Genomic DNA, 23,326 nt, shown 5'->3' with positions numbered 1-23,326 from the left:
TAAATCCCAACAGCCCATTTTCTAATTCAATATTCCCATCCCAAACACAATACAACTACAACAACCCCATTCCATTAGTCCTAGCGCCCAGCCCACTTTAATACACCCCAACCCGGCCCAAATCCATTTCTCCTTCACAAAGAACCCAATTTTCCAGAACGTTAACACCACAGCAGCAATACACAGCGTGAGTTCACAGAAGACGCGGCAATGGCAACGGATACACGGCGTCCAAGTACGAGTTTTTCGTCGTTTCTCTTTTGCCTCGCTAATAGTTCGTACAGCATCCACCAGCCCGCGCATCAGTCCTTGTGGTCTTGAGATGGAGCCACGTCGACGTCCAAGGACAAGTTTTTGATCCCAAGCGTCGATTTTACCTTTCCTCTTTCGGAATGGGGGGGAAATCGCAAAAAAAGGTGTTTGCCCGAATTGGTGAAAGAGTTTGGATTTTTGAATTAGAATGGACCCTTGTTTATCCCGAATTTTCGTTTGTTTCCCCCCATTTTTTTTGAACCCTAAGCTTCCCATCTATAAGTAGTTTCCTACTGTTCATTGTTTGAGGGNGGGGGGGGGGGGGGGTTGGATGAAAAAAATAAAATACCAAGAACATCTTGAGAAAATTAGTTAAAAATAGGCATTAAATACCTTTTAAAGCAGATGAGGTAACTAGTTTTTTTTCAGTATTTGGGGTTCAATATTCTGCCCAGATTTTCTTATTGTTGCTAGTGTTTGAACTTCGTGGTGGAAGAATCTTAGTTGTTGGCTTGCTGTCCCTGTTTGCTGCACTTCGAAAGGTAACGTCTCTCTCCATAATGATCTCTCCCCATTTTTCTTCTACCATAGAGTAATATTCCGGTGACGGAAGCTTTTATCTAATTGATGGTGGGTTGTTGCTGCTGTTAAATTGATGTACAAGACTTATTCTTGGCTGTTTTCCCTGAGATTAGTCATAATATTGAGTCGAGCTTTGAAAATTTGTTGGTGTTTTCTCTGCTACTCTCTACCTGAAGCTTTATTTTGTCGTTTCGCTTCTCGAATAGCGATAAATCTATTTTATTGCTCAATATTTGACACCCTATTTTTCATTCCTTCACCCCTAGTTGGACGAATGAAATAAGGGGTCTACATTCCAAGTATGCGTATCGAGTCCGTAGGTTGTATTTTGGTTATTTATTTATTTATTTGTTAGTTTATTGGGTCTCTATTGAGATGTATGCTTTACTTTCTTACTCTTATCAGTATGTTGCTTGATAGCATTGTTATAATCTGTGTTGAACTTATTTGTTAAACTTGATATAAAAATGGGAACCAACGACATATTGATATAAATTCTGTCATCACCTCCCCTGCTGTCGTTTCTCTCAGCAGTTGATGTTAGAACAAGTTTGAACGCGTTAAAAGGGTCATCTTCTTTGTTGTTTGTGGGTGTTCGCTGGAAACTAAAAATTCACGTTGAAATAATAAGCAATATGTTTTTTACTTGTTAAAATTAAAGTTTAAGGCAACTTCACCATATTGTCAACTATCTGGACCCACAAATTTAGGATATGCATATTTATGTAATCTTTAATTGAGCATCTTTACAGTGATTGGTTTAAACTAATTGATTCGGTCGAATTATGAGCATGCCTACCTTGTAAGATAGCAAATCTGTGTGAATCTAATTCCATAATTAAATGTTCATAAAAATGTACTCGCCTTAGTTGGTCGCTACCTTCGGTTTAATTTTGACAGTTTAGTCAGTTATTAGAGATAAATCGAATTGCATTGCCGAACGTCACTCAAACATGCTTTTGTCTTTAATTCGGAAAGCAACCGGAAACTTTTATTTGTTTTATTCTTTTTATTTATGTCACACCCCGAGCTATCCCCGAGACGCGAACACGGGACTTAGGACCACAAGTGATCCCAAGCTAACCCTGCTGACATGATCATGAGCATACTAAAGATAATAAATTGATGCGGAAGCTAAATCATAAATAAATTTGAAAAGATGGGGAATACCCATATACTATAACTGAATATATCAAATCTGAGAGTTTAATACAAAAGAAATATCAAACTCAAAACATTAAGCTGAATCTAATTATGTCTGAAATAAGCCTCTAAACTGACTAGAAATATTGGGGCATGCCCCAACTAGGTCTAGCAAAACTGAAACTAAAAACTAAAAGCAATAAGGATAAACATGTCACTAGTCCTCGAAAAATGAGGACTCACCACTGATGCTGCTGAACTGAAGATCGGGAACCGATCTAAGCGTGATCTGGATGCTGAGAACCTGAACCTACATCACGAGAAAATGTAGCGCACGTATGCGTGAGTACTTGAAAGATACTGAGCATGCAGGATAGAGTAAGCTGAAATAACATATAACTGAACAAAGCAATAAAGCAATGAAATAATCTGAACATGATATAGATACTGAATGCTGAGCTAACTGAATGCAATGACCAATTTATAACATGCTGAGACTAAATACTGAATATACCGATAAATGGTCAATGCAATAGAATCTGACTGAACTGTGAGAGCTACTAATAAACGACATAAAACCACATGAGCTAAATGTGGAGTCCGATGTATACGCCCCATCGAGAGGACCCAATATACCCTGCCAGAGGTATAGAGGCATGCTGGCGTGATCACTAAACTGATGTTGCCCACAGAGGGCTCGTAGTTCTGGGACTATATGGGTACGCTGAAATCCTAGTCCAACTCGGTATTATGCTACTCCCAATGAATTAAGTGGTTAACTAGTTATGACTGAATTTCTGTAAATACTGGATTGCTCGAAACTGAACATGCAAACTGAGAATGCAACAATTAATCCGATAATGATGCATTCATAAACTGAGGCATGTAAAACTGAATACTGAAATATCTGACCTAACATGTGTAATTTAAGAACTAAAGAAATACATAGCTAGAGTTCTGAAATTCATGCGATAAACTGAGCAATAACATGATAATCTGATTTGGAACATTTAAATAACTAATTCATGATGATCTGTTGAAATTCTAGAAACCCTAGGTCTGTTCATAATCATGGAATCAAGAATCTGACTGAATTCTAGGGACCTAATGGGCGTAAGGAACCCACTAGTAAAATTCCACATACCCGGTGACGAATTTCACGGAGAAATCTTTCGATTTCGGGGCTGGAATTGAAGAAACCTCGCTACGTTCTTGAACTAGAGTTCTTGACCTTTTTTCTCCTTCTTGATTCTAATTTTCTAAGTTTTGATTAATGATTTTGACTAAGGTAAGTTCTAATTATGTTTCTAGGCTTAAACTGATTAAAACCTCATGATTTAGGGTCTAAACGACGTATCTTAAGGGTTAAATGAAATAGGAAAATACCAAAAGACCCCTGAATTAGCTGCTGTCGGAGTGACTGACGGACGGGATTGACGGTCCATCGATTGGGTCCGTAGGTCGAGTCTGCCCGACAGGGTTTCACTAAAACGGGCATAAATTTTTACTCGGAGGTCGGAATTTAGCAAACTCAGTAGCGTTGGAAAGATAATTAAATTATCTATCTAACCATAGGTCATGGGACACATAAATTCATTTTGTGCTAAAAGTTATGACCATCTGAAGTTGAATCAATATTTTTCATCTAACTAGCTGCTAACCTCATCTACGGTCAGACCTACGGACCGTGGATCGAATGGCGGTCCGTGCTGGTCGATCGTAGTTTGTGTCAGAGGATGGTAAGGGAAGTCTTTATCCACGAACACAGACCACGGACCGTGGTCTGATCTACGGACCGTGGGTCTGTCCGTGAGTCGGGACTTAGCCAAATTTTCTGACTGAGTTCTGGGGAAGTTTTCTGTCACGAACCACGGACCTGCAGGACAGATCGTGAGTCCATCTACGGTCCGTGGATGGTGTCCGTGACAGCCATCTGTAACACCAGAAATCTGAAATCTCTATTTTCAGATACGGGGTGTTACAATTTATTTATAAACTATCATGTTTGTCCAGAAATGACTTGAGTTGATTGTTTAATAGTTATTCTTGGGGCATTATAAGGTATAATGTTCACTGTTGCTTTTAAATTTGGGTGTGGTTCACTCTTGCTGTTTGCTATGTAGAGACAATCTGTCAATTTTACTTTCATTGTTTGAAGTTAGTGGATGAATTTTTATCACTGATCCTTTTCTCTTTATTTTTTTATATTATATATATACACATTTCTATTTTTTGTCTTGGCTAATTCAAGTTGTGGGGTGATAACTTCATTGATTTTATTTTTAAATTCTTTCGCCAGTGCATTCTTTATTCCATGTCACTTTCCTTTTTTGCTAATTCGTTCTTTTCATTTGCATGTGAAATCTGTCGGGGTCCTCGCAGACTCTATTCTTGCATTTTTCTTGGGGTCACGGAGGCCCATATTCCATATTTATCCGAGTCAGCCAGCCTATTAAAAATCGACGAACAAGTCTCGAAGCCTGAAAATATGCATCGAATTGGAAAGTTGAAGGAATTGGACCAAAAGGCCCACTTTTATTTTTAAAAGTTGTATTTTGTAACTTTTGGGCCTAAGCCCTTTGCATTTTTATTAGTATAAATTATAGGAAGCACATATTATAAGTACTAAATAACATCCTATCCCTTTTAATTTTCTATTTACAAAAAATTCCTTAAAAATGATGTTTGCAGGATACATAGCGTTGTGCACGGGATACATTAGGTTTGATACATTCTACATGGCGTTGTGCACGGGATATATTAGGTTTGATACATTCCACGTAGCGGGATACATAGCGTTGTGCATGGGATACATAGCGTTGTGGACAGGATACATGCGGGATACGTAGGTAAATAAGGAATTTTTGAAAATTTTGAAATAAGTAGGGATAAATGGATATTAAGGTAAGTAAAGGAGTGAAGTTAAGTAATTTGTCCTTTTAATTATCATTACTTGATAGTTGTTAGGACAGGTACCAAGAGAAAAATTGGGCCACAAACTCAATATTATTAGTCTAGGACAGGTGTGGAAATAGGCCTAAGGCCCAAAGTAGAAATTAGGCCCAAGTGTTGGTGCAGGCGGACAGATCCAGACTTGTGCCCAAATCGTCTTTCCTTATCTCCTTTATTTGTTATTATGTGTTTCATGTGTTTATTTAATGTGCAACTTAAAAAAAATGACTATATTTATAGGATTATTGAAGTTCAATAGCTATAAGTATGTTATTTATAAAAAATAACTATAATTTATATCTTTTTCTAGCTGTATTTCTTTATATCTTTTTATTTTTCTATTTATACACTAATACAGTTTTAATTATAATGAACTAAATAAGGAACATGTATTAATTGTGTAGCATATGAATACATTGAATTCAAATTGGTATATCTATTTATAAGACTTAAAGTATTAATATATCAAGAATACAAGTATTTATAAAAACGTAATGTATTAATATATCAAACAAGGTAAAGTATGACAATTAACATATGAACACGACAATTTAAAAAATGAATACATTGTTGTTATTCAAAAAATGAATACAATATAGTATATATATGAATACATTGTTGTTAAACAAAAGATGGATACATTGGACAACATAGAAACAAGAAAAATGGAAAATAATAGAATGTGTAGGTATCTAAAAGTGTGTAAGTATTCGCTTGTATAAAAATTGATAAATACAACAAACGTCAATCTCTTTTTGGTCAAGTTTTTTCTATAATACTTGAGGTTTGATGTTAGCTCATGTATTTGTTTATAAAAATATAGTATTAATGTATTCAATTATACTTGTATTGCCTAGTCAATCTTTTAAATTAGATAGATTACTTATGTATCCAGATATACTTGTATGCACAAATCACCATTTCAACTTGTGTTAGTATTACAATACAAATATCTATATATATAAGTATTCTACTATATACAAATTTGACAATCACACAAACCTCAATCTCTTTTTGCTCATGTTCTTCCTTTACTACTTTTTTTTGTATAACTATAACCGTTGTATTGGAGAAAACAAAACAATTCTTCAATCGAATCCCTATAAAAATTGATGAAAATGTAGATGGATACAAATATAATCTTTATAAAAAAGAGAGAAAAAATCAATTACGTAAAAGATACTTGATGAATTCAAATCACAATCACACAAAGCTCGATCTCTTTTTGCTCATGTTAATCCTTTACTACTTTTTTTATAACTATAACCATTGCAATGGAGAAAACAAAATAATTCTTCAATAGAACCCCTATAAAAATAGATGAAAATATAGATGGATACAAATATAATCTTCATAAAAAGAGAAAGAAAAATCAATTCAAAGATACTTGATGAATTCAAATAACAAAAAATGCTCCTAGAATCATCAAAAAGATCATAAATTGGAAGGAATATGGTAGGAAAATTTGAGAATATGTGATATAGCAATATTGATGAAAGAGAAAGTATATATTAATGAGGATAAAAATGAAAAACTGATCGCATAAAATGTGCCTAGACATAATTAATTATCCTTGTAATAATAATTTTCCTATTTATTATTTAATAACTTTCCTATTATTTGTATATAATTAACTTTGCTATTTATTGTGTAGTTATATCCATATAACATAAAAAAAATAAACTATAGCTATTTATTTTAAATATTTATTGATGTTTGCCATATTCTGTAGTTTTTCCTTATTTAATTTCGAGGTTTCAAAAATTCAACTCCCCAAAAGATAACCATTTTGAAGTAAATGTTTAAAATTAAGTAAATATTTTACTTTCACTTAGCCTAGCGTGCTTATCTTTTAAATAAGTTAGTCAAATAATTAATTGTCGGATAACCGCATTAGCGGGTTTTCTAGGTGATTTTAAAACCCTTCCTAGGACACTAATAAGAACCTCGAACTCCTTTTAAGTTTTCAATCGATTTCCTATTTTAATCCTTTGAAAATCAGTTTTCTTGATTTTTTCTTAAAAAATTAAGTGGCGACTCTAAACCAGTCTAAAATATATTTTTCTAAAACAAGACCCACTTTAAAGCTTGAAGCTTTGTCCATCAGTGGTGGTAGTATTTTCTCAACCCCTCTCAATAACAATAAATCAATTTGAGTTCGAAATTTTCGATTCGATTATAGACCAACTTTTAAACTTAAAGTTTTTTCTATCAATGGTGATATTATTTCCAATCCATTTTAACAATAATAAATTGATTTGGACAAAAATTGAAATGGATCTCTTAGTTTTCATTGAAATGATATGGTTATGTGTTTTTGTTTGTGAGATTTTGAGAATGATGCCAATGAAAATGAATTGAAGAACATTTTTTCATTTTGTTTGATTTTTAATGGAGATGAAGGGCTATGTTTTTATTTTTTATTTTTAAATATCATGGTGATTTAATTCGGGTCATGGGTGGGTAAATTATGAAAAATGGGTGGGTTTTCATATTTTTAGGTAAATAAATATATACAACTAGGTAAATTATTTAGATGATATCATTTGTCAATCTGTTATTCTTAAGGGTGTAGACGATCCAAAAGAATGACGGTAAGGATATATACAACCTTAAAGTATAACAAAGGGTATTGACATATTATATATGATAATTCGGGGGTATATTTGTCATTTTTTCTTGTTTAAATTGACATACATTTCCTTCGATTACACATGTGAATATGATTGTCCGTTTAGGTCATGGGTCATTTAGGACTCGAGGTATCTTTCTAATGGGTCCGACACGTCTTGGGTGTTGGGTCATCTTAGTTCAATGTGCTAAAATTTAAAATTTGATCTCGCTCTACGCTAGTCTTACTAGGAGTGACTTTTGAAAACTAGGGCCCAAGCAGACAACTCGGGTTGTAACTATGCCAACCATTGGACAAGGGACTATCCAATAAATTGTCAATTATTCCAAAAAATGATTAAGCATAAAAAAGACCGGTTGTTAGATCGCAAAACCCTTCTTTAATATTTTGTATATTTTATGTCCTGGTAACAGAGGTAGGCCATGAATGCAAATGATAGCTATCAACATAGTTTGAATAAGGCAAGATAATTTAGTACTTTCAAATCCATTTTTAATTGTCATGATTTTCTTTTTGAGAGTCAAATAATAAGAATTTTGACTAACATTTTATGATATTTTTTCATCATATTGATATATAAAAAATTACAATTTATAATACTTTTCATATAATATTTAAAAATCTGAATTTTTTGTTGGAGTAATTATTAAAATCTTAAACAATTAGTCAAAAAATATCATGTCTAATAGTTAGAACCTAATTAAATCCCCAATAGAGTCGTCATTTCAGTTTTTAATGTTAAAAAAAATAAGACAAGTTTTCAAAATTGATTCTACTTTTAAGAAAAATCAATTCTTTAAAGAGTCGCCACTTAATTTTATAGAGAAAATTAAGAAAACTTAATTTTTTAAGACTTTAACAGAATTAAACCTAAAAAATTAGCGAAAAGGTACGGAATTTTCATTTACACTTCAAGAAAATTTTTAAGGCATTTGAAGTGTTCATCACTAACAAACAATTATCCTACAACTTGAAAATTACTTATTTGACCAATTTGGAAAATATGCCTGAAAATAAATTAATATAATATACTTTAGAATCATTTGAAAAGAAATTAGACTTAAACACTTGAAACAATCTATAAAAGAAAATCAATAAAATAACTAAGTAAAAGAAAAATAATGACAAAACTGGTTCATCATTAGGAGACTTAATTAGATTAAACTTAAACAAACAAAGTTAGGGTTAGACAATGAGGATAAGTATTTAAAGCTATCAAATGCCCAAATTGGGCTTATAGGGCCGATAAATCAGATCTTGTCCGCCTGGACTGTTTTTTTGGGCAAATTTGCTGGTGAAGAATATTTTGGGCTTTCGCCCAACACCTGTCCTAATTCTAAGTGGGCCCTACTGAAATTAAAGGAAAATTACTGAAATACACGTCTTATGTTTCCCTTATTTTCAATAGTAAAAATTAAAGGAATCCCATAGTCTAAGATCTAAATTACATTCTCTCCCTAATAATTCCAATATAACAAAAATCCCTTTAAAATTGAGAAAACCGGATACATAGGTACCATACAGATACATTATTAAAGATACATTGTAACAAAATGTTGTTGCACTAAAAAAGGAACAAATAACGTAAAATTTATTATTGTTATATTATTTTCCTAGATTAACGCCTAACTGATCATCATCATTCTATATCCTAATAGGGGACAGTTTCAGGATTTCAAATTTCAAAATTTCATCTTCTTCATTGAAGACGATTTTTTAACACCTGGTTGAAAAATTCATAATTTCAAAAAGAAACTCGATACATGATGAATATATCTATTTTGTTGAGGCATTCAGGAATTTGGGCTAGCGAAGTTAATTATGAAGGATACAAAAGTGATGGAATTGTTGTTGGACAATCAATTTCATTTATCAATCTCAAGGCAACCATTATAGCCGAGTTAGAGATCGATGAGGTAAGAAAAAATATTGAAATTTGATATATCGTAGAAGGTAATTCATGTCCGATGAAAATTAAGAACGACATGGGTGTTAGACTATATTTAGAAGTGAAAAAAAGTGAGCCTGGTTTTGCAATGTATCCATTATGTATTGATACAACGGATAAAATTGGCGGTGAGATACATAGCTTTGATGGAACATGCAGAGAGATTACATGTATCGAAGGTACAACAAGGGATACAGAAGCTCTTGCAGTGGTTGAATCAAGAATTTGTGATTCATATTATATTCCAGAATTAGAAGTTACAAATTACATAATTGATTCAAACAGTATAGATGTGAAGACAGGTCAATTGTATAAGGATAAAGCAACACTGATAGATGTGATGGCCAAATATAAAATAAAGAAAAACTTCAATTGCAAAGTAAAAAGATCTGATAGACAAAGGTATGAGTTTTTATTTTATCTGAATTTTGAATTAATGTTTTTAATTTTAAGATCTACATCGGATGATACATTTAAATTTCTAATGTGTTTGATACAGTATTATTCTTAGAAGCTGTGTGATGGTGCTTTTGTTTTGTTGTAATTTTTTTGTTGATTAAATGATACATCCAAGAAGCGCACACAATTGAGTTGCATCTATAATGTATCCGATACATTTTGTAACTTTGATTTATGCGTAATGTATGAAACAAATTAGAAATTTAAATGTGTGGTGATATTATACATTATGGTAGTTAATATTGTTGATACATTAATGTCATATAAAATGTAACTGCTATATGTAGTAATATGATGTGCAACATTGTACAGCTATGTGTTGGTGTGCTTTTTGATTGAATGTGGTTGGACTATGAAGGCATCATGCAGGAAAAATTCTGATGTTTTCAAAGTAAGATACTTTAATAGTGAACATACATGTCCAGTGCGTGATAGGATACTAACCAAAGTCCAAGCAACAGTTGGGTTTGTTAGTGGTGTGACTGTTCCTAAATTGGTCAATCATAAAAGAATTCATACTCCAAAAGATATAATTGATAATATTAGAGAATTCTATGGGGTTCAAATATCTTACCAGCAAGCATGGCGTGCTAAAGAACGTGCACTAGAAATGCTAAGGGGTAAACCATCAGATGGATATAAGAAGTTGCCGAGATACATATACATGTTAAATAATGTGTATCCAAATTCTTATATAAGGATGCACAAGTCAGTGGAAGATGAATTCATGTATCTGTTAATTGCCTTAAGACCATTGATGAGGGGGTTCGATTACTGCAGACCGGTAGTTGTTGTCGATGGTGCACATCTTGGTGGAGCTTACAAAGGTACATTTTTATCAGCAAGCACACTTAATGGGGCAGGTATGTATTTTTTTTGTAATTGTGATCTTGTTTAATATGTATATATATTGAAAATGTTATGTATCAAATGAAATCATTCATGTTGATCTTTAATTAGGTTGCATATTGCCATTGGCATATGGGGTTGTAGATACTGAAAATGACTGTTCGTGGACATGGTTCTTCGAACAATTCAAAAATGCATTTGGTGAGCGTGAAGAAATGTGTGTTGTTTCTGATAGAAATGAGAGTATTATGAAGAGTGTAAGAATTGTGTTCCCAACTGTACCTCACTATGCATGCATATGACATCTTTGGAAGAATGTCTGTGGAAACTTCAAAAGGAGCAGAAACACTATAAGTGATCTATTCTACTCTATGGCCAAGGCATATAGAAAAGAGGATTTCGATACATTAATGGCTAAGGTGGATAAAGTTGACCACAGGGTTAAGGAGTACCTTGAGGATGCTGGGTATGAGAAGTGGTCAAGACTTCATTTAACAGTAAATAGAGGTAGAATGATGACTTCGAACATAGCGGAATGTATCAATGGTTGTCTTGTTGAGGCGCGTCAGTTGTCTATATTAGAATTCTTAGAAGAGGTTAGAATTCTATTTGGTTCTTGGCATTGCAAAAATAGAGAAATAGCCTCTTATACAAAAGATACATTGGGGAGAAAATTTGAGGAGATATTGATTATAAACGCATCTAAATGTTTGAAGATGAAGGTATGTATCATGATACATAATTTTTTATTTTGTATCAAATTTGGTATATCATTCGGCTATTGTGATCAGCATCACTTGAAATAAATTTATCAATTACTTTTTAATGTCTGCAGGTTGTTCCATCATTTGAATTTATTTTCTCGGTTTATGAAGCTGGAAGAAGATACATTGTTTGTCTAGAGAGGAAAGAATGCACTTGTGGCAGATTTCAACTAGATGAGATACCTTGTGCACATGCAATTGCTGTTTTAAAGGACAAGAATGTCACAGATATGCATCCTTATTGCTCTGATTATTACAAGCCTGATACATTAACAAAAACATATGAGGTTCCAATGGTTCCAATGTCAGATAAGGAAGATTGGTCGGTTCCTAGCAATGTTGTAGATGAAACTGTGTGGCCACCTAGATATAAAAGATTGGCTGGACGACCAAGGAAAAGAAGAAAAAAAAATGCAGATGAAAAGATAATAGTAAAAATAAACTGTTGTGGACGTTGTGGTCAAGAAGGTCACAACAAAAGAACTTGTACTTTCTTCCCAAAAGAAAAGTGAAATCGTTATTTTTATAAGACATTTATGTTTTTGTTGAATAATTTTTGACTTAATGGATTATCACTTTTATATTTATCATGAATAAATGTTACTGTTTATTTTTGGTTATTTTGATTCAATATTTATGAGTTTTGCGGATCCATTTAAGAATTTGTTATGATTTGTGTGTTGGATGTTATTTTGGTACGTTTGTTTATTACTTTTGTTGTTCAATTCAATAAATTATTATGATTTGTGTGTAAATGTTATCTCCGATATACAAATATTTATGTGCATTTGTATCATATACATTATGTGTAAAATATACTATGTGTACTGTATCATTTACATAATATATAATGTATCATATTCATTAAATCATAAATAACCTATCTAGCTGGAATAGGCTATTGTATCAGAGAAATCATATGATACATAAATGCTCAACAATGTATTTGTCACAATAAATAAGAAAGCATGTATCAAATATATTATTTAATCATGTATCATATTGATTATAACTATTGTTGTATATACATTATCAAAATATTGTGTTAGAAATTGTAAATCTTAGCTAACTTATCTATTGATTACAACTTTTTAATAGACCTTTTTTAGAATACATTGATGTTTAAGATTTATAATTTTCAATTCATTAAGTTTTAGATTGTAAAAGTAATATCTTGTTTAGTGTGTTGTTCTTTTAAATGTTTTTTATATAGTAAATTGAATTGATGTTGTTAGGAAAAAAAAGTTTGCTCAAATTTATGTGCATTTTATATTGATGATGATTTAATAATAATGTTTGAGTATTAGAATTTGTAAATTTAGACAAATATACATTTCGAGATTAAATGAACAAAATATATTGATATTAAAAAGTCAGACAAAACAAGTTTTAAGAGAAACCCTTCAACACTTAAAGTTAATATATGTTGAAAACAAACAAAACATTGTGCAGACATTAAAAAGTTAATATGTCTTGAAAACAAGCAAAACATTGTGCAGACATTAAAAAGTTAATATGTCTTGAAAACAAACAAAACATTGTGTGTCCATTGATGCACAAAAACTACTCCAGGTTAACCAACGCATCATGGTTTGGTGGTGTGAAATGACCCCTAGGCTTTGATGGATCGTCATTATCACTAACGTATCCAGCTTCAGCCTTTTCACCACCGTAATTCCATAGCAATGCTGCGTATCTTGACCGGAGATAATCAGAACGAAAATTATTGGATTGGATTGGAATTTCATCGCTAAGGAATTCAGCAAAGGCGGCCACAAACAAACCACAATCCCTACAGAAATGCAAAAGATACATTATACAAAAATAAATTGAACATAAACTTTAAAACAAGGTGTTTTAAAACTTACAGTGTGTCGCTTCCTTGTTGAATAATGTCTTGTACATATTCAACAAGAAAAGAGTGTTTTGGTTCCAATAGACTTCCAGTTTCCTTGTCCTTATAAGCATCAAGAGATGACCAATCAGTTCGCTTAGAATGATAAAAAAATCCACTGTCCTGGAGGTAAGTAGGCAACATTAGAGATAATTTTTTAATGTCTCCCGAAAAATTTTTTCTCCTTGATCCAGATGCTGAGTCGTAGACACGTATTAGCCTCTTTTTCAAAACAACAACAGCCAATACCCAATGAAATTGTCCATCACAATTCACCGGAATGTAAACATCATCACATGAGTGCCACGGTAAACCAGCAGGAATCTCAAAACCATTAATAATGTTCATCATTGACCGCTCGAATCCAGATACAACAGACCCACGCGCCATGTGTTCCTGTGTACTAAGGTTGTCATCGGCAAGACTGCAATGATACCTCTCATGTGTGTTATTGATGTATGTTTTGAATAAACAGTTAACTGTAGTGTATCTGTATTGATCCAGGCTTCGCAATTTTGATTTCTTCCTAAGGTAGTAAAAGACTACATCGATGTGCTGCAAAATAAATTATTTAGTGAAAATAAATAAAATGTATGTTGTGATGTATCATATATGCTATGTCTAGGTGTGAACATAATTTTATATCAGATACATCTTTAAAGATGTATCAGATACATACAGATGTATCAGATACATTTTTAACGATGTATCAGATACATCTTGATAGAGCTTTTTTGTTGAATTTACTATTATACCTCATCAGTCCAACATTTCTTTGGCTGCGACATGGCATAGAACCAATTTTTATTAATTGGAAATGCAACAACGAAGTCCATTTGCTCAAATCCAAAAGAAGCTAAATTGCATTTGTATTTGTCCTCTTTTGGTTTCCTATATAATTATTAAAACTCAATGCAGATTCAAACAAATAATGATCTAACAATATTTGGATATATTGATATATAACTTACTTCTTGTCATGTGTTTTAAGAAGGCCCTTTGATAACCACTGATGGTACTGATCAAGTAAAGCAGATGGAGGTTGGAAAATAATACCACAATCTTGAAATGGGTGATTTGGACGAATGTGTAACTCTGAATCAACTTTCTCTTTGCCTTTGTCGCTAGACCCAAATATAGTCACATATGGTGATTGAAAGATCTTTGATGGCAGTCTCAATCTTTGAATAGGCGTCTTTGACACTTCATGCACCACTATTTCATTTATGTTTGTATTCATGGGTACCAGGTTGCGCAATCTCAAATCATGTGTGTCAGTAAGTTGTTGGGGAGTGACAACTTGCAGTGGTTGAGCATCCATAGGAGCATGAATGCCATAAAGTGTATCTACTGCTTCTTGAGTACCAGTTGGTACTGAATTCGAATTTATTGAACCCTATATTAATTGATACAATTATAAAATAGATTAGATAAATGAATACAAAATTGTAAAATGGTATTATTAATTTAGTGGTAACTAACTGTAAGATTTACCGATTTATCAGATTTTATGACATTATCCTTCACTTTATCAGCATCGTGTTCATCCAACATTACTTGATGAAATGTTTTGGAGCCTCTAACTGGTACATCTTCCTAAAAAAGATGATGTATGTTAAAATAATACATTGACAAACTAATGTATCATACATATACAAAATTGAACTTACATTATCTTGCTGATGTACATTTGCTTCATCATGGACTTCTGTTATGTGTGGAAGATCTGATACATCCTTCCTACCTTCTTTTTCCTTACATGTAGTAACATCCTATGTTTTCAAGTTGAAAAATTATGAGTAATTAGTTAATGTATCGTTAATATTTTCAATGAATAATATTTGACTGCATATTTAATCAGGATTGTTAAAAACTTACTTCAACAATCTTTGGTTCAGGGATAAGATTTTGTTCTTGATCCTCAACATCTACCTCAAATCGATCATTGTCGGGCACGTCCATCGCAATAGGTGAACTCCGTTTATCAAACAACTGGTTAGTGGTAGGTGGATGAACAACGTGATCTTTTTGATTGAACTCTGGCATGTTAAGACTTGTAGATGTGCTAGAAATATTCTACACGAAGAAAAAGGGTTAAATATGAAACAAATAAATTCGTTTTAACAGTGTATTATTTTAGAAATAATACACTACCTCTTCTTCTTGCTTGTGTGGATTCCGAACAACATTCATCAACTGCTTGTGATTTAATTTGATTAAATCCTCCAAATGCTGAAATTTCTGGTCAATCTAAAAATATATATACAATATAAGTGAATATGTAATAACTGTCAATATGTAATAACTGTCAAAACAAAATAAAACAATCACTTACATATTTCTTCAGGTATTTCTTAACTTGTTTAATCCCTGATCTGTCAGTAGGTTCTTTAGGATCTAGTGAAGGAACATGAACATCGGGTACGTTAACACCTGAAATTGGAATTGGACTATTTTTGTTTGATTGCACAGTCGATTGTTCAGGTTGATTAACATCAATAACATCTGGCTTAACGGGATGAACATTATTTCTCCTCTTTGGAGGGGGTGTAGATGATGTAGTTGAAGCGCGTCTTGATCTCCTTAAAAAATGATTCGTCGGATTAGTAGAAAAATCCTCAAATCCGAAAAGTTCTTGTAGTTGAACATGCTTGGACTTGGCAGCTGAATTTTGATGTTCATTATGAGAAGCATCAACATTACCAGGCAAATCAAGTGATGCCATTTCCTCGGATGTTGGATGTATATCATTGCAAGAATTCTGGATTGCGTATCCAAACCAACATAATAAACAAGATTATGTAACAATAATAACAAAAATGATACATTAATATGACATGAAAATTTTTCATTATACACTGTCAAAACATATATTATACTTGGGAGAAGATGCTAGACATAAACATGCCAAATTTTGGCTTGACTCCCACAATACGCCAGTTGCATATTCTAGGTATAAAACTGCCCACTTTGACTGCAATTTCATCACCGACTACCGAGGCACATTCATATATCCAAACATTCAGGACATATGGCATGCCGGCTAATCGATACATCTTCTTTTCTTTGGTGAACTCTTGTCTTAGTGATTTTATCAATTTTGAGAATGCAATCTGTCCCCATGGAAACTGTTCATACCTTCCATCTTCAACCATATAGAAATGGTGGATAGGTATATTTGCATCACCAAGCTGGGAAAAGACAAAAGTGTGAATGAAATATAGGATTGCCATTTCAAGAGCATCTTGACTATTCTCCCATTGACCCATCCGAAATCTTTGAACTAAACGACCCTTGTTTACAACGTTTTGTGAATCAGGAAAATATCTTTGAATCAATCTACTGTGAGTGGAATCAGGATATTTAAATTCATTAACATTTCCTGTGCATTTCAGGCCGGTAATGATGGCAAATTCTTTGATAGTGAAATGCAAAATATTCCCGCTAGCATGGCGAATATGGAGCTCATCTATATTATCCTGCTCCAGCTCAAGTAGTAATAGACACTTTGTTATTTGCCCTTGGTAATTGCAATTAGGAATGTTGAGATATGGACCGAAAATTGTGTTCTTAAATTTCTCAACACCATCAATCCCTATAGACAACTTCAACTCTTCTGCAAAACCCATGTTGTATGTTGAACCAAACCTCAAGGAGTGTGCAGGAATTTGTTTTATCTTGTATTTCACAGACTATAATGAAACAAATGAACAACAATTAAAGCCTTAAAACATTATAAACATGATAACATGTTGAATAATAGACAACTCAACTTACAAAGATTGTTATATTTGTATTTGATACAAAACTGTTATATTTGTATCTGATACACAAAATCAACATTTGTGCATGTTACAACTATTTTTACAACTATTTCATTACGTTTGCTAGTAGTTGTTAGGTTTGTGTATCAGATACAAAACTGTTATATTTGTATCTGATACACAAAATCAACATTTGTGCATGTTACAACTATTTTTACAACTATTTCATTACTTTTGCTAGTAGTTGTTAGGTTTGTGTATCAGATACAAAACTGTTATATTTGTATCTGATACACAAAATCAACATTTGTGCATGTTACAACTATTTTTACAAGTTGATACATTGAGAAGAACCACTGACAAAGATTTGTATCAGTTAAACAAAAAGTTTGAGAACAACTAAACTATATATTTTTGTATGCATGTATATGATATGTTAGTACTGATATATATTTAAGTTCAATAACGATAAATACATTGTAGAAAAACTTAAATTGCATAAAGCTATCAGTAATGCATCATGAATTGAAATTAACAATTAAATCTAAGATTGAACAACAAAAAAAGAGGAAAATATATCAGAACTCATTACCTTGGGTAGATTAGGACGGGAAATTGGAGATGATACTTTTCTAACCCTTTTTTTAGGGGGTTTTTCAACCTTTGATTTTGAAGAAGAAGGCACATCCTTCCTGACTTTCTCGATACTCACTTTCGCCATTATAAGGGGATCATGCAATTTCTTCGATCTATTCTCAGCCCAACCTGCGTCTTCATGGTCAAACACACGATTATTGTTAGATGACATTATCTGGGTAATACCTATACTGAAAGAGGGAGCATCATCCATAATGTATCAGGATTTTGAATCAACAAAAAAACCTAACAACTATTAGCAAAAGTAATGAAATTGAAAAAATACCCAAAAGGAGTGAGAAATCGTTTGACTGGAGAGAGAAATATCTTGAAATTCAAATTCAAAATTAAACTGATAAGATCATGGGAGAGAGATATGGCGTGATTTGAGGAGTGAAAATTTGGGGAGATAGACGTGGGTTAGGAGATTGGAATTATGTATCCGGGAGATGAGTGTAAAGGAGTGATAAAAGAGATTTATGAAATATTTAAAAAAAGTGGGGAAAAATTGAGAATAAGGTAAGTAAAGTTGTGTATATAAGTAATTTTTCCTTTTCAATATCCCCTTCTATTTCTAAAAACCTCTAAAATCTCTTATTTCTTTAATGTATCCAAGCTACATATTAATGTATCTGAACCAGTATTTAATGTATCCGAGCTACATATTATGTATCCAGTTTATTTTATAATGTATCCGAGGTACATATTATGTATCCGAGCTAGTTTTTAATGTATCCGAGCTACATATTATGTATCCAGTTTATGTTATAATGTATCTGAGATACTCTTTAATGTACCCAACCAACATATTATGTATTCGGTTTGTGTTACCTTTTAAGGGATTAATGTAATTATAAAATAAAAAGGGATAGATTGTAATTTCATATTAAAACTATGTGATTCCTAAAATTTAATGGGTCTCTTTTCGCCCATTTGAACGGTTGTCTGCTAATAAATTGTGTTCATCCAAACACAATGACGGGGTGTGTTTGGAAAAAAAGGAATCTGAAAACAAGTTGTTTTCTTACTTATTTTCAAATGTTTGATAAGTAAGTAAAAATAATATCATTTTAAAAATATTTATATGTAATTTAGCAAAGGAGTGCGAGTAGGTGAGGAGTGGAGACTCGAGGTGGGATGGTCAAGTAGGGATTGGGGAGTGGGTGGCTGGGGATGATACAATAAACATACAATATTACTTATAAAATTTATTTTTCCTACCTTTTATTAAAGAAGTATTTTTTCTCATTTTTATAAAATTATCTTTTTAGAAAAGAATATTTCCTTCGTACCAAACACACAAATTGCAGATTCATTTGAGATTTTTTTTCTTGGAGGTTTTCCTGGGAAGATTTAGTTGAACTGGAAAACACGTTCATTAGGTTCCTTGTTAGTATCAGCCGGGTGTATAAAATCGAATTGAAAATTGAACCAAATCGCAAGTTGAGTCAAATAAAAAAAAAACCCAACTAATGATTTTGTTTGACTTGATTTAGTATTGAAAAAAAATCGAACTATATTTAGAATGATTTGGCTTTAACTAAAAAAAAAGTCAACCCGAGTGTCGCATCCAGGTGTGTACGTTGTCCTTTACTCCGTACCGAAGTCTTACGAGTCCAAATTTAAGAGTCTTATTGTGACACTTCTCATATTCAAAAATATCGATTTTAAATTAATATTTATATAAATATATATTGTTATGTACTTTCTAAAATGTCTCAAATATTTACTAAAAATTTTGTTGTTGCGATATATTCATTTATATATTTATTTTATAAGTTTTGTGTTATATTAATATTTTAGCGGAGATAGTAACTCTTGTTATGTTGATTAATTATTATTATATGAGGTAGATTTATTCAAAATAATTTTCTATTAATTGTGATATATTAAAAAAGTTATATATATATATTTCAGCAGGAATCTACGCAATACCCAAGTATATATATCGGGAAAGATCTTTTCTCTTGTGTTGCCACCTCAACTTCACGTGGAAGTAAGTGAGGACACATGTTTTGCAGCTTATATGTTGCTGCCACTCGCCAAAATTATGGTAATATTTGTAGTATATACTAGGGGTGTGTTTGGTATGAAGGAAAACATTTTTCGGAAAATGTTTTTCAATTTCTTCATGTTTAGTTGGGTTAAAAGTTTTGGAAAATGTTTTTCAAATCAACTCATTTACCTCACTCATCTCATATTTTATGTTATTTTTCTTAAGAAACACCTTAGATAGTTGTATTTTGGTTGGACTAATGAAATATTTGGAGCACAACTTAATTATATGTTTGGATGAACACTTTACCGAAAAATCCAAAACGAAAAAATCCAAGGTTTATTAGTTTGGTTTGATTTAAAAATTTAAAAATTTAAAAAATCGACACAAATGGTTTGGTTTGGTATTTGAAAATCCTGAACCAATCCAAAAAAAATCCGAGGTTGAAATATCCAAAAAAATTCGAGTTTTATTAGTTTGGTTTATAAATTTAAAAAAATTGACACAAATTATTTGGTTTGATATTTGAAAATTTTGAACCAATCCGATCATGTACACACCTACCCAAACACATAACTGCCTTAGCTCAACACTATTTATCAACCCATAACTAGGGAAAGTGTACGACTAAACATATATTCGATTTGGACGCTGCTATTTAATTTGTATACATCCATTTTTAAAATATATATTTCCCACATATACTTTTTAAAATAATTTCATATATAAGGTATTTGAAGTTAGTTTTGATAAATCTAACTTTAAACCAATGTGTTTTGCATAAAAAAGCTTTTTATGTGTGTATATATATACGAAGTTAGTGGTAAGTTCCATACCCAATTAAATGTGAAGAGAATTTCGTGGCCACTAGTGAGAGATAGCACATGAAAATTTACATGGTTTTTTGCTTATCCTGTTATTGTCAAGTATTCAGACAATAAATTTGTTGAACAACATTAAATGGCCACTAGTGAGAGATAATAGCACATGAAGCTTCATATAGTTTTGCGTACCCTATTATCGTCAAGTATTCATATAATAAATTTGTTGAATAACATTATGCTCTAATTTTTTATTTTTTTTTACGGATACCCTTAAAATAAAATCGATAAGGATTAATGAAGTTGATGCCAAGATGAAAATCTAGATGTCACCTATCTACATGATGCTTCTCACCAGCAAATGTTCATTTAGTAGTCTCAACTGACCATCTTTTATATTAAACTTAGCTTCATTCACAAATTTAATCCCCCATATTAACATGGGCAACAGGCATCAGCACATGGCTTTACCTAACAAACTTATCAGTTCAACTTGTATAAATAATACTCCCTCCGTCCCTATTTACTTGTCCATATTTCCTTTTTTAGTTGTCCCTATTTAGTTGTCCATTTTGACAAATCAAGAAAGAACAACAAATTTTTTCCTATTATACCCTTATTTACACTTTTTGAAAATTGTAAAAGTGTATGTTGTTTCCCTCCAATTTATTTCACTTGAATTCAAATAAGTGGTTGTAATTTTGAAGTGAAAAGTTGTCATAAGGGTAAAATTGTAACTTCACTATGCTAATCATTGTTACCTTAATCTGTGTGTCATTTCTAAAGTGGACAACTAAAAAGGGACGGAGGGAGTAATACCTCTTTTATGAGCAGAAACAGAATAAATTATTTTTTTTAATAGATATTAAAAATATTTTTCCTTTTTAAAATAATTTTAATACTAAAAGTACATTGATACTTATCTTTTTTCGTAATTTAACTTTCAAAAGCACTTTTAACAAATATTTGTCAAACACAATTTGCTATGAAAATCACTTTTCAAATGAATTAGCCAAACACAAATTGTTTTTTTTTTTTTTTCAAAAACATTTTTTTTCAAAACTATTTTAAAAAAGTCCTTTTAAAAAAACTGACTCTCGCAATCTATCAAAGGTGTGAGAGTGGGGGCTTGAGGATATACGTGATGGTCAATGAGTAGGCATTTGGGGTGTTAGTGGGTAGGGAGGATATAATAAATATACAATATTATTTATAGAACTTATTTTTTCAACCTTTCATTAAATAAGTCATTTTTCTTATATTTTTAAATAACTTATTTTTCTATAAATATTTGTTGACACCCAATTTTGGATCTTCACAATATAAATTAATCATCGAGCTTCTTAAATTTCAAACGATTTAAAATAATTGACTTTATAAAATTTTAAATATTTTTCAAGTCATTTTAAGTAATTTTGTCATTTTTATAATTCTTAAAAATTTAAAAATAATTTATGTATTCTATATAATTTTGTATATATTTATTATGTTAATATTTGAAAATTGTCTCAAAAAGATTTTTGTTTTACTTAAATATTTGGTTGATTAGTTTAGCTAATTTATAGTTTATATTTTTGAGTTAATTAGTTTACAATTAAACTAATTATTTTATTTTGTTAAGATTAAGAAGTTCGTAAAATAATTGTATTAATTCTTAACTAAGTTTGGCTATTTTTTTATTTTTTTTAATTTTCAATTGACTATAATTTAGATTCATATGGTCAAACCTTAATTCAATTCCCAACCACAATTTTGTTTTATCCTAAACCCACTTCTTAGACCAAGTGTTGGACCTTTTCTTTTCAATTTCAACTGACCCAATTCCTTTACTTATTTGCCAGCAACTCAATTCTTTCTCTCAGCATACGAGCCCAATACAAATTCCCAATCCAACTAATTACCAGCCCAATTCAGTCATTTCAAAATACAAACAAACCCCAAGCCCATTCCAACATTACCATTCTTTCAACAACATACCATATGTACAATAGCACTCCCACAACAACCAGCAATGCAACCCAAATCGCGTACAAACCCAAAATTGCCCCACTTCGTTCTTTTTCCTCGCGAAACCCAGAATGCAAAGAAACCCAACGCGCCTCATTCTTCCTTTCTCCGTGACCAGTCCAGCAAATTCGAAAAAGTGAGTACCCAGACCCTTCCCATTGTGATCGCCAATAGTAACATCCCATCCCTCACGTCCTCTTCTCCCCCTTTTCAGGAATTTCTGAATCGTTTTCATGTTGCATCAAAGGGGGCATATGAATTCGAATTTTGAATTTCAAAATCCATCCAATATCTCCCGTTTCCCCCCTAAAATCGTGCCTTATTTTCATCTATAGATAGCCTTTTCTTCTTCATTATTGGGGTGGGAAAAAAGGTAGGGAAAAAGTTGAGATTTTCAGTTGATACAGAGAGAAATATTTAGCAAGAAATAGCTATAGGAATCACATACAAAATAGGTTCGAGTTTATTTAAGCTCTTGTTTTGAAGTTTTCATTCAAAATTTCCAACAAAGTTCTAGTGGTGGTGGGAGCTTTATAGTTAAGCTCGTGATTCTAGTTCGCTACCCCCCAAAGGTAACCTCACCTCCTCTTGTATTCTGTTTCAATGTAGCATGTCGCGTGTGTTCAA

At 32.0% G+C, this 23,326-nt stretch overlaps 1 protein-coding gene and 1 pseudogene across 1 annotated transcript; one reads left to right on the top strand and one right to left on the bottom strand.

Moving 5' to 3' along the window:
* Positions 1-9,327: 9,327 nt before the first annotated feature.
* Positions 9,328-12,093, top strand: LOC125843098 (uncharacterized; annotated as a pseudogene).
* Positions 12,094-13,144: 1,051 nt separating this feature from the next.
* LOC125843097 (uncharacterized) lies at positions 13,145-22,884 on the bottom strand. Its single transcript, XM_049522325.1, has 12 exons — positions 22,670-22,884; positions 17,832-18,066; positions 16,355-17,167; positions 15,811-16,236; positions 15,630-15,725; positions 15,354-15,551; positions 15,146-15,247; positions 14,970-15,071; positions 14,447-14,871; positions 14,231-14,366; positions 13,450-14,030; positions 13,145-13,373 (listed from the first exon to the last, which is right to left on the bottom strand). The coding sequence occupies exons 1-12, from the start codon at positions 22,882-22,884 to the stop codon at positions 13,145-13,147; spliced, it is 3,558 nt and encodes a 1,185-aa protein (XP_049378282.1).
* Between the last annotated feature and the right edge of the window lie 442 nt (positions 22,885-23,326).

This window comes from Solanum stenotomum, chromosome 10 (assembly GCF_019186545.1).
Source record: "Solanum stenotomum isolate F172 chromosome 10, ASM1918654v1, whole genome shotgun sequence".
In the NCBI taxonomy this organism is placed as follows: domain Eukaryota; kingdom Viridiplantae; phylum Streptophyta; class Magnoliopsida; order Solanales; family Solanaceae; genus Solanum; species Solanum stenotomum.
Note: the sequence above shows the minus strand (reverse complement) of the source record. Positions and strands in the feature narration are given on the sequence as shown.

Excerpts from the sequence above, each read along its gene's own strand:
- LOC125843097 (XM_049522325.1), bottom strand. The coding sequence starts at position 22,884 with ATGGGATGTTACTATTGGCGATCACAATGGGAAGGGTCTGGGTACTCA. Across the intron at positions 18,067-22,669 it reads GGAGTGCTATTGTACATATG|TATAGGTATTACCCAGATAA; the intron begins GTATGTTGTTGA and ends TCCCTCTTTCAG. Across the intron at positions 13,374-13,449 it reads CAACAAGGAAGCGACACACT|GGATTGTGGTTTGTTTGTGG; the intron begins GTAAGTTTTAAA and ends GCATTTCTGTAG.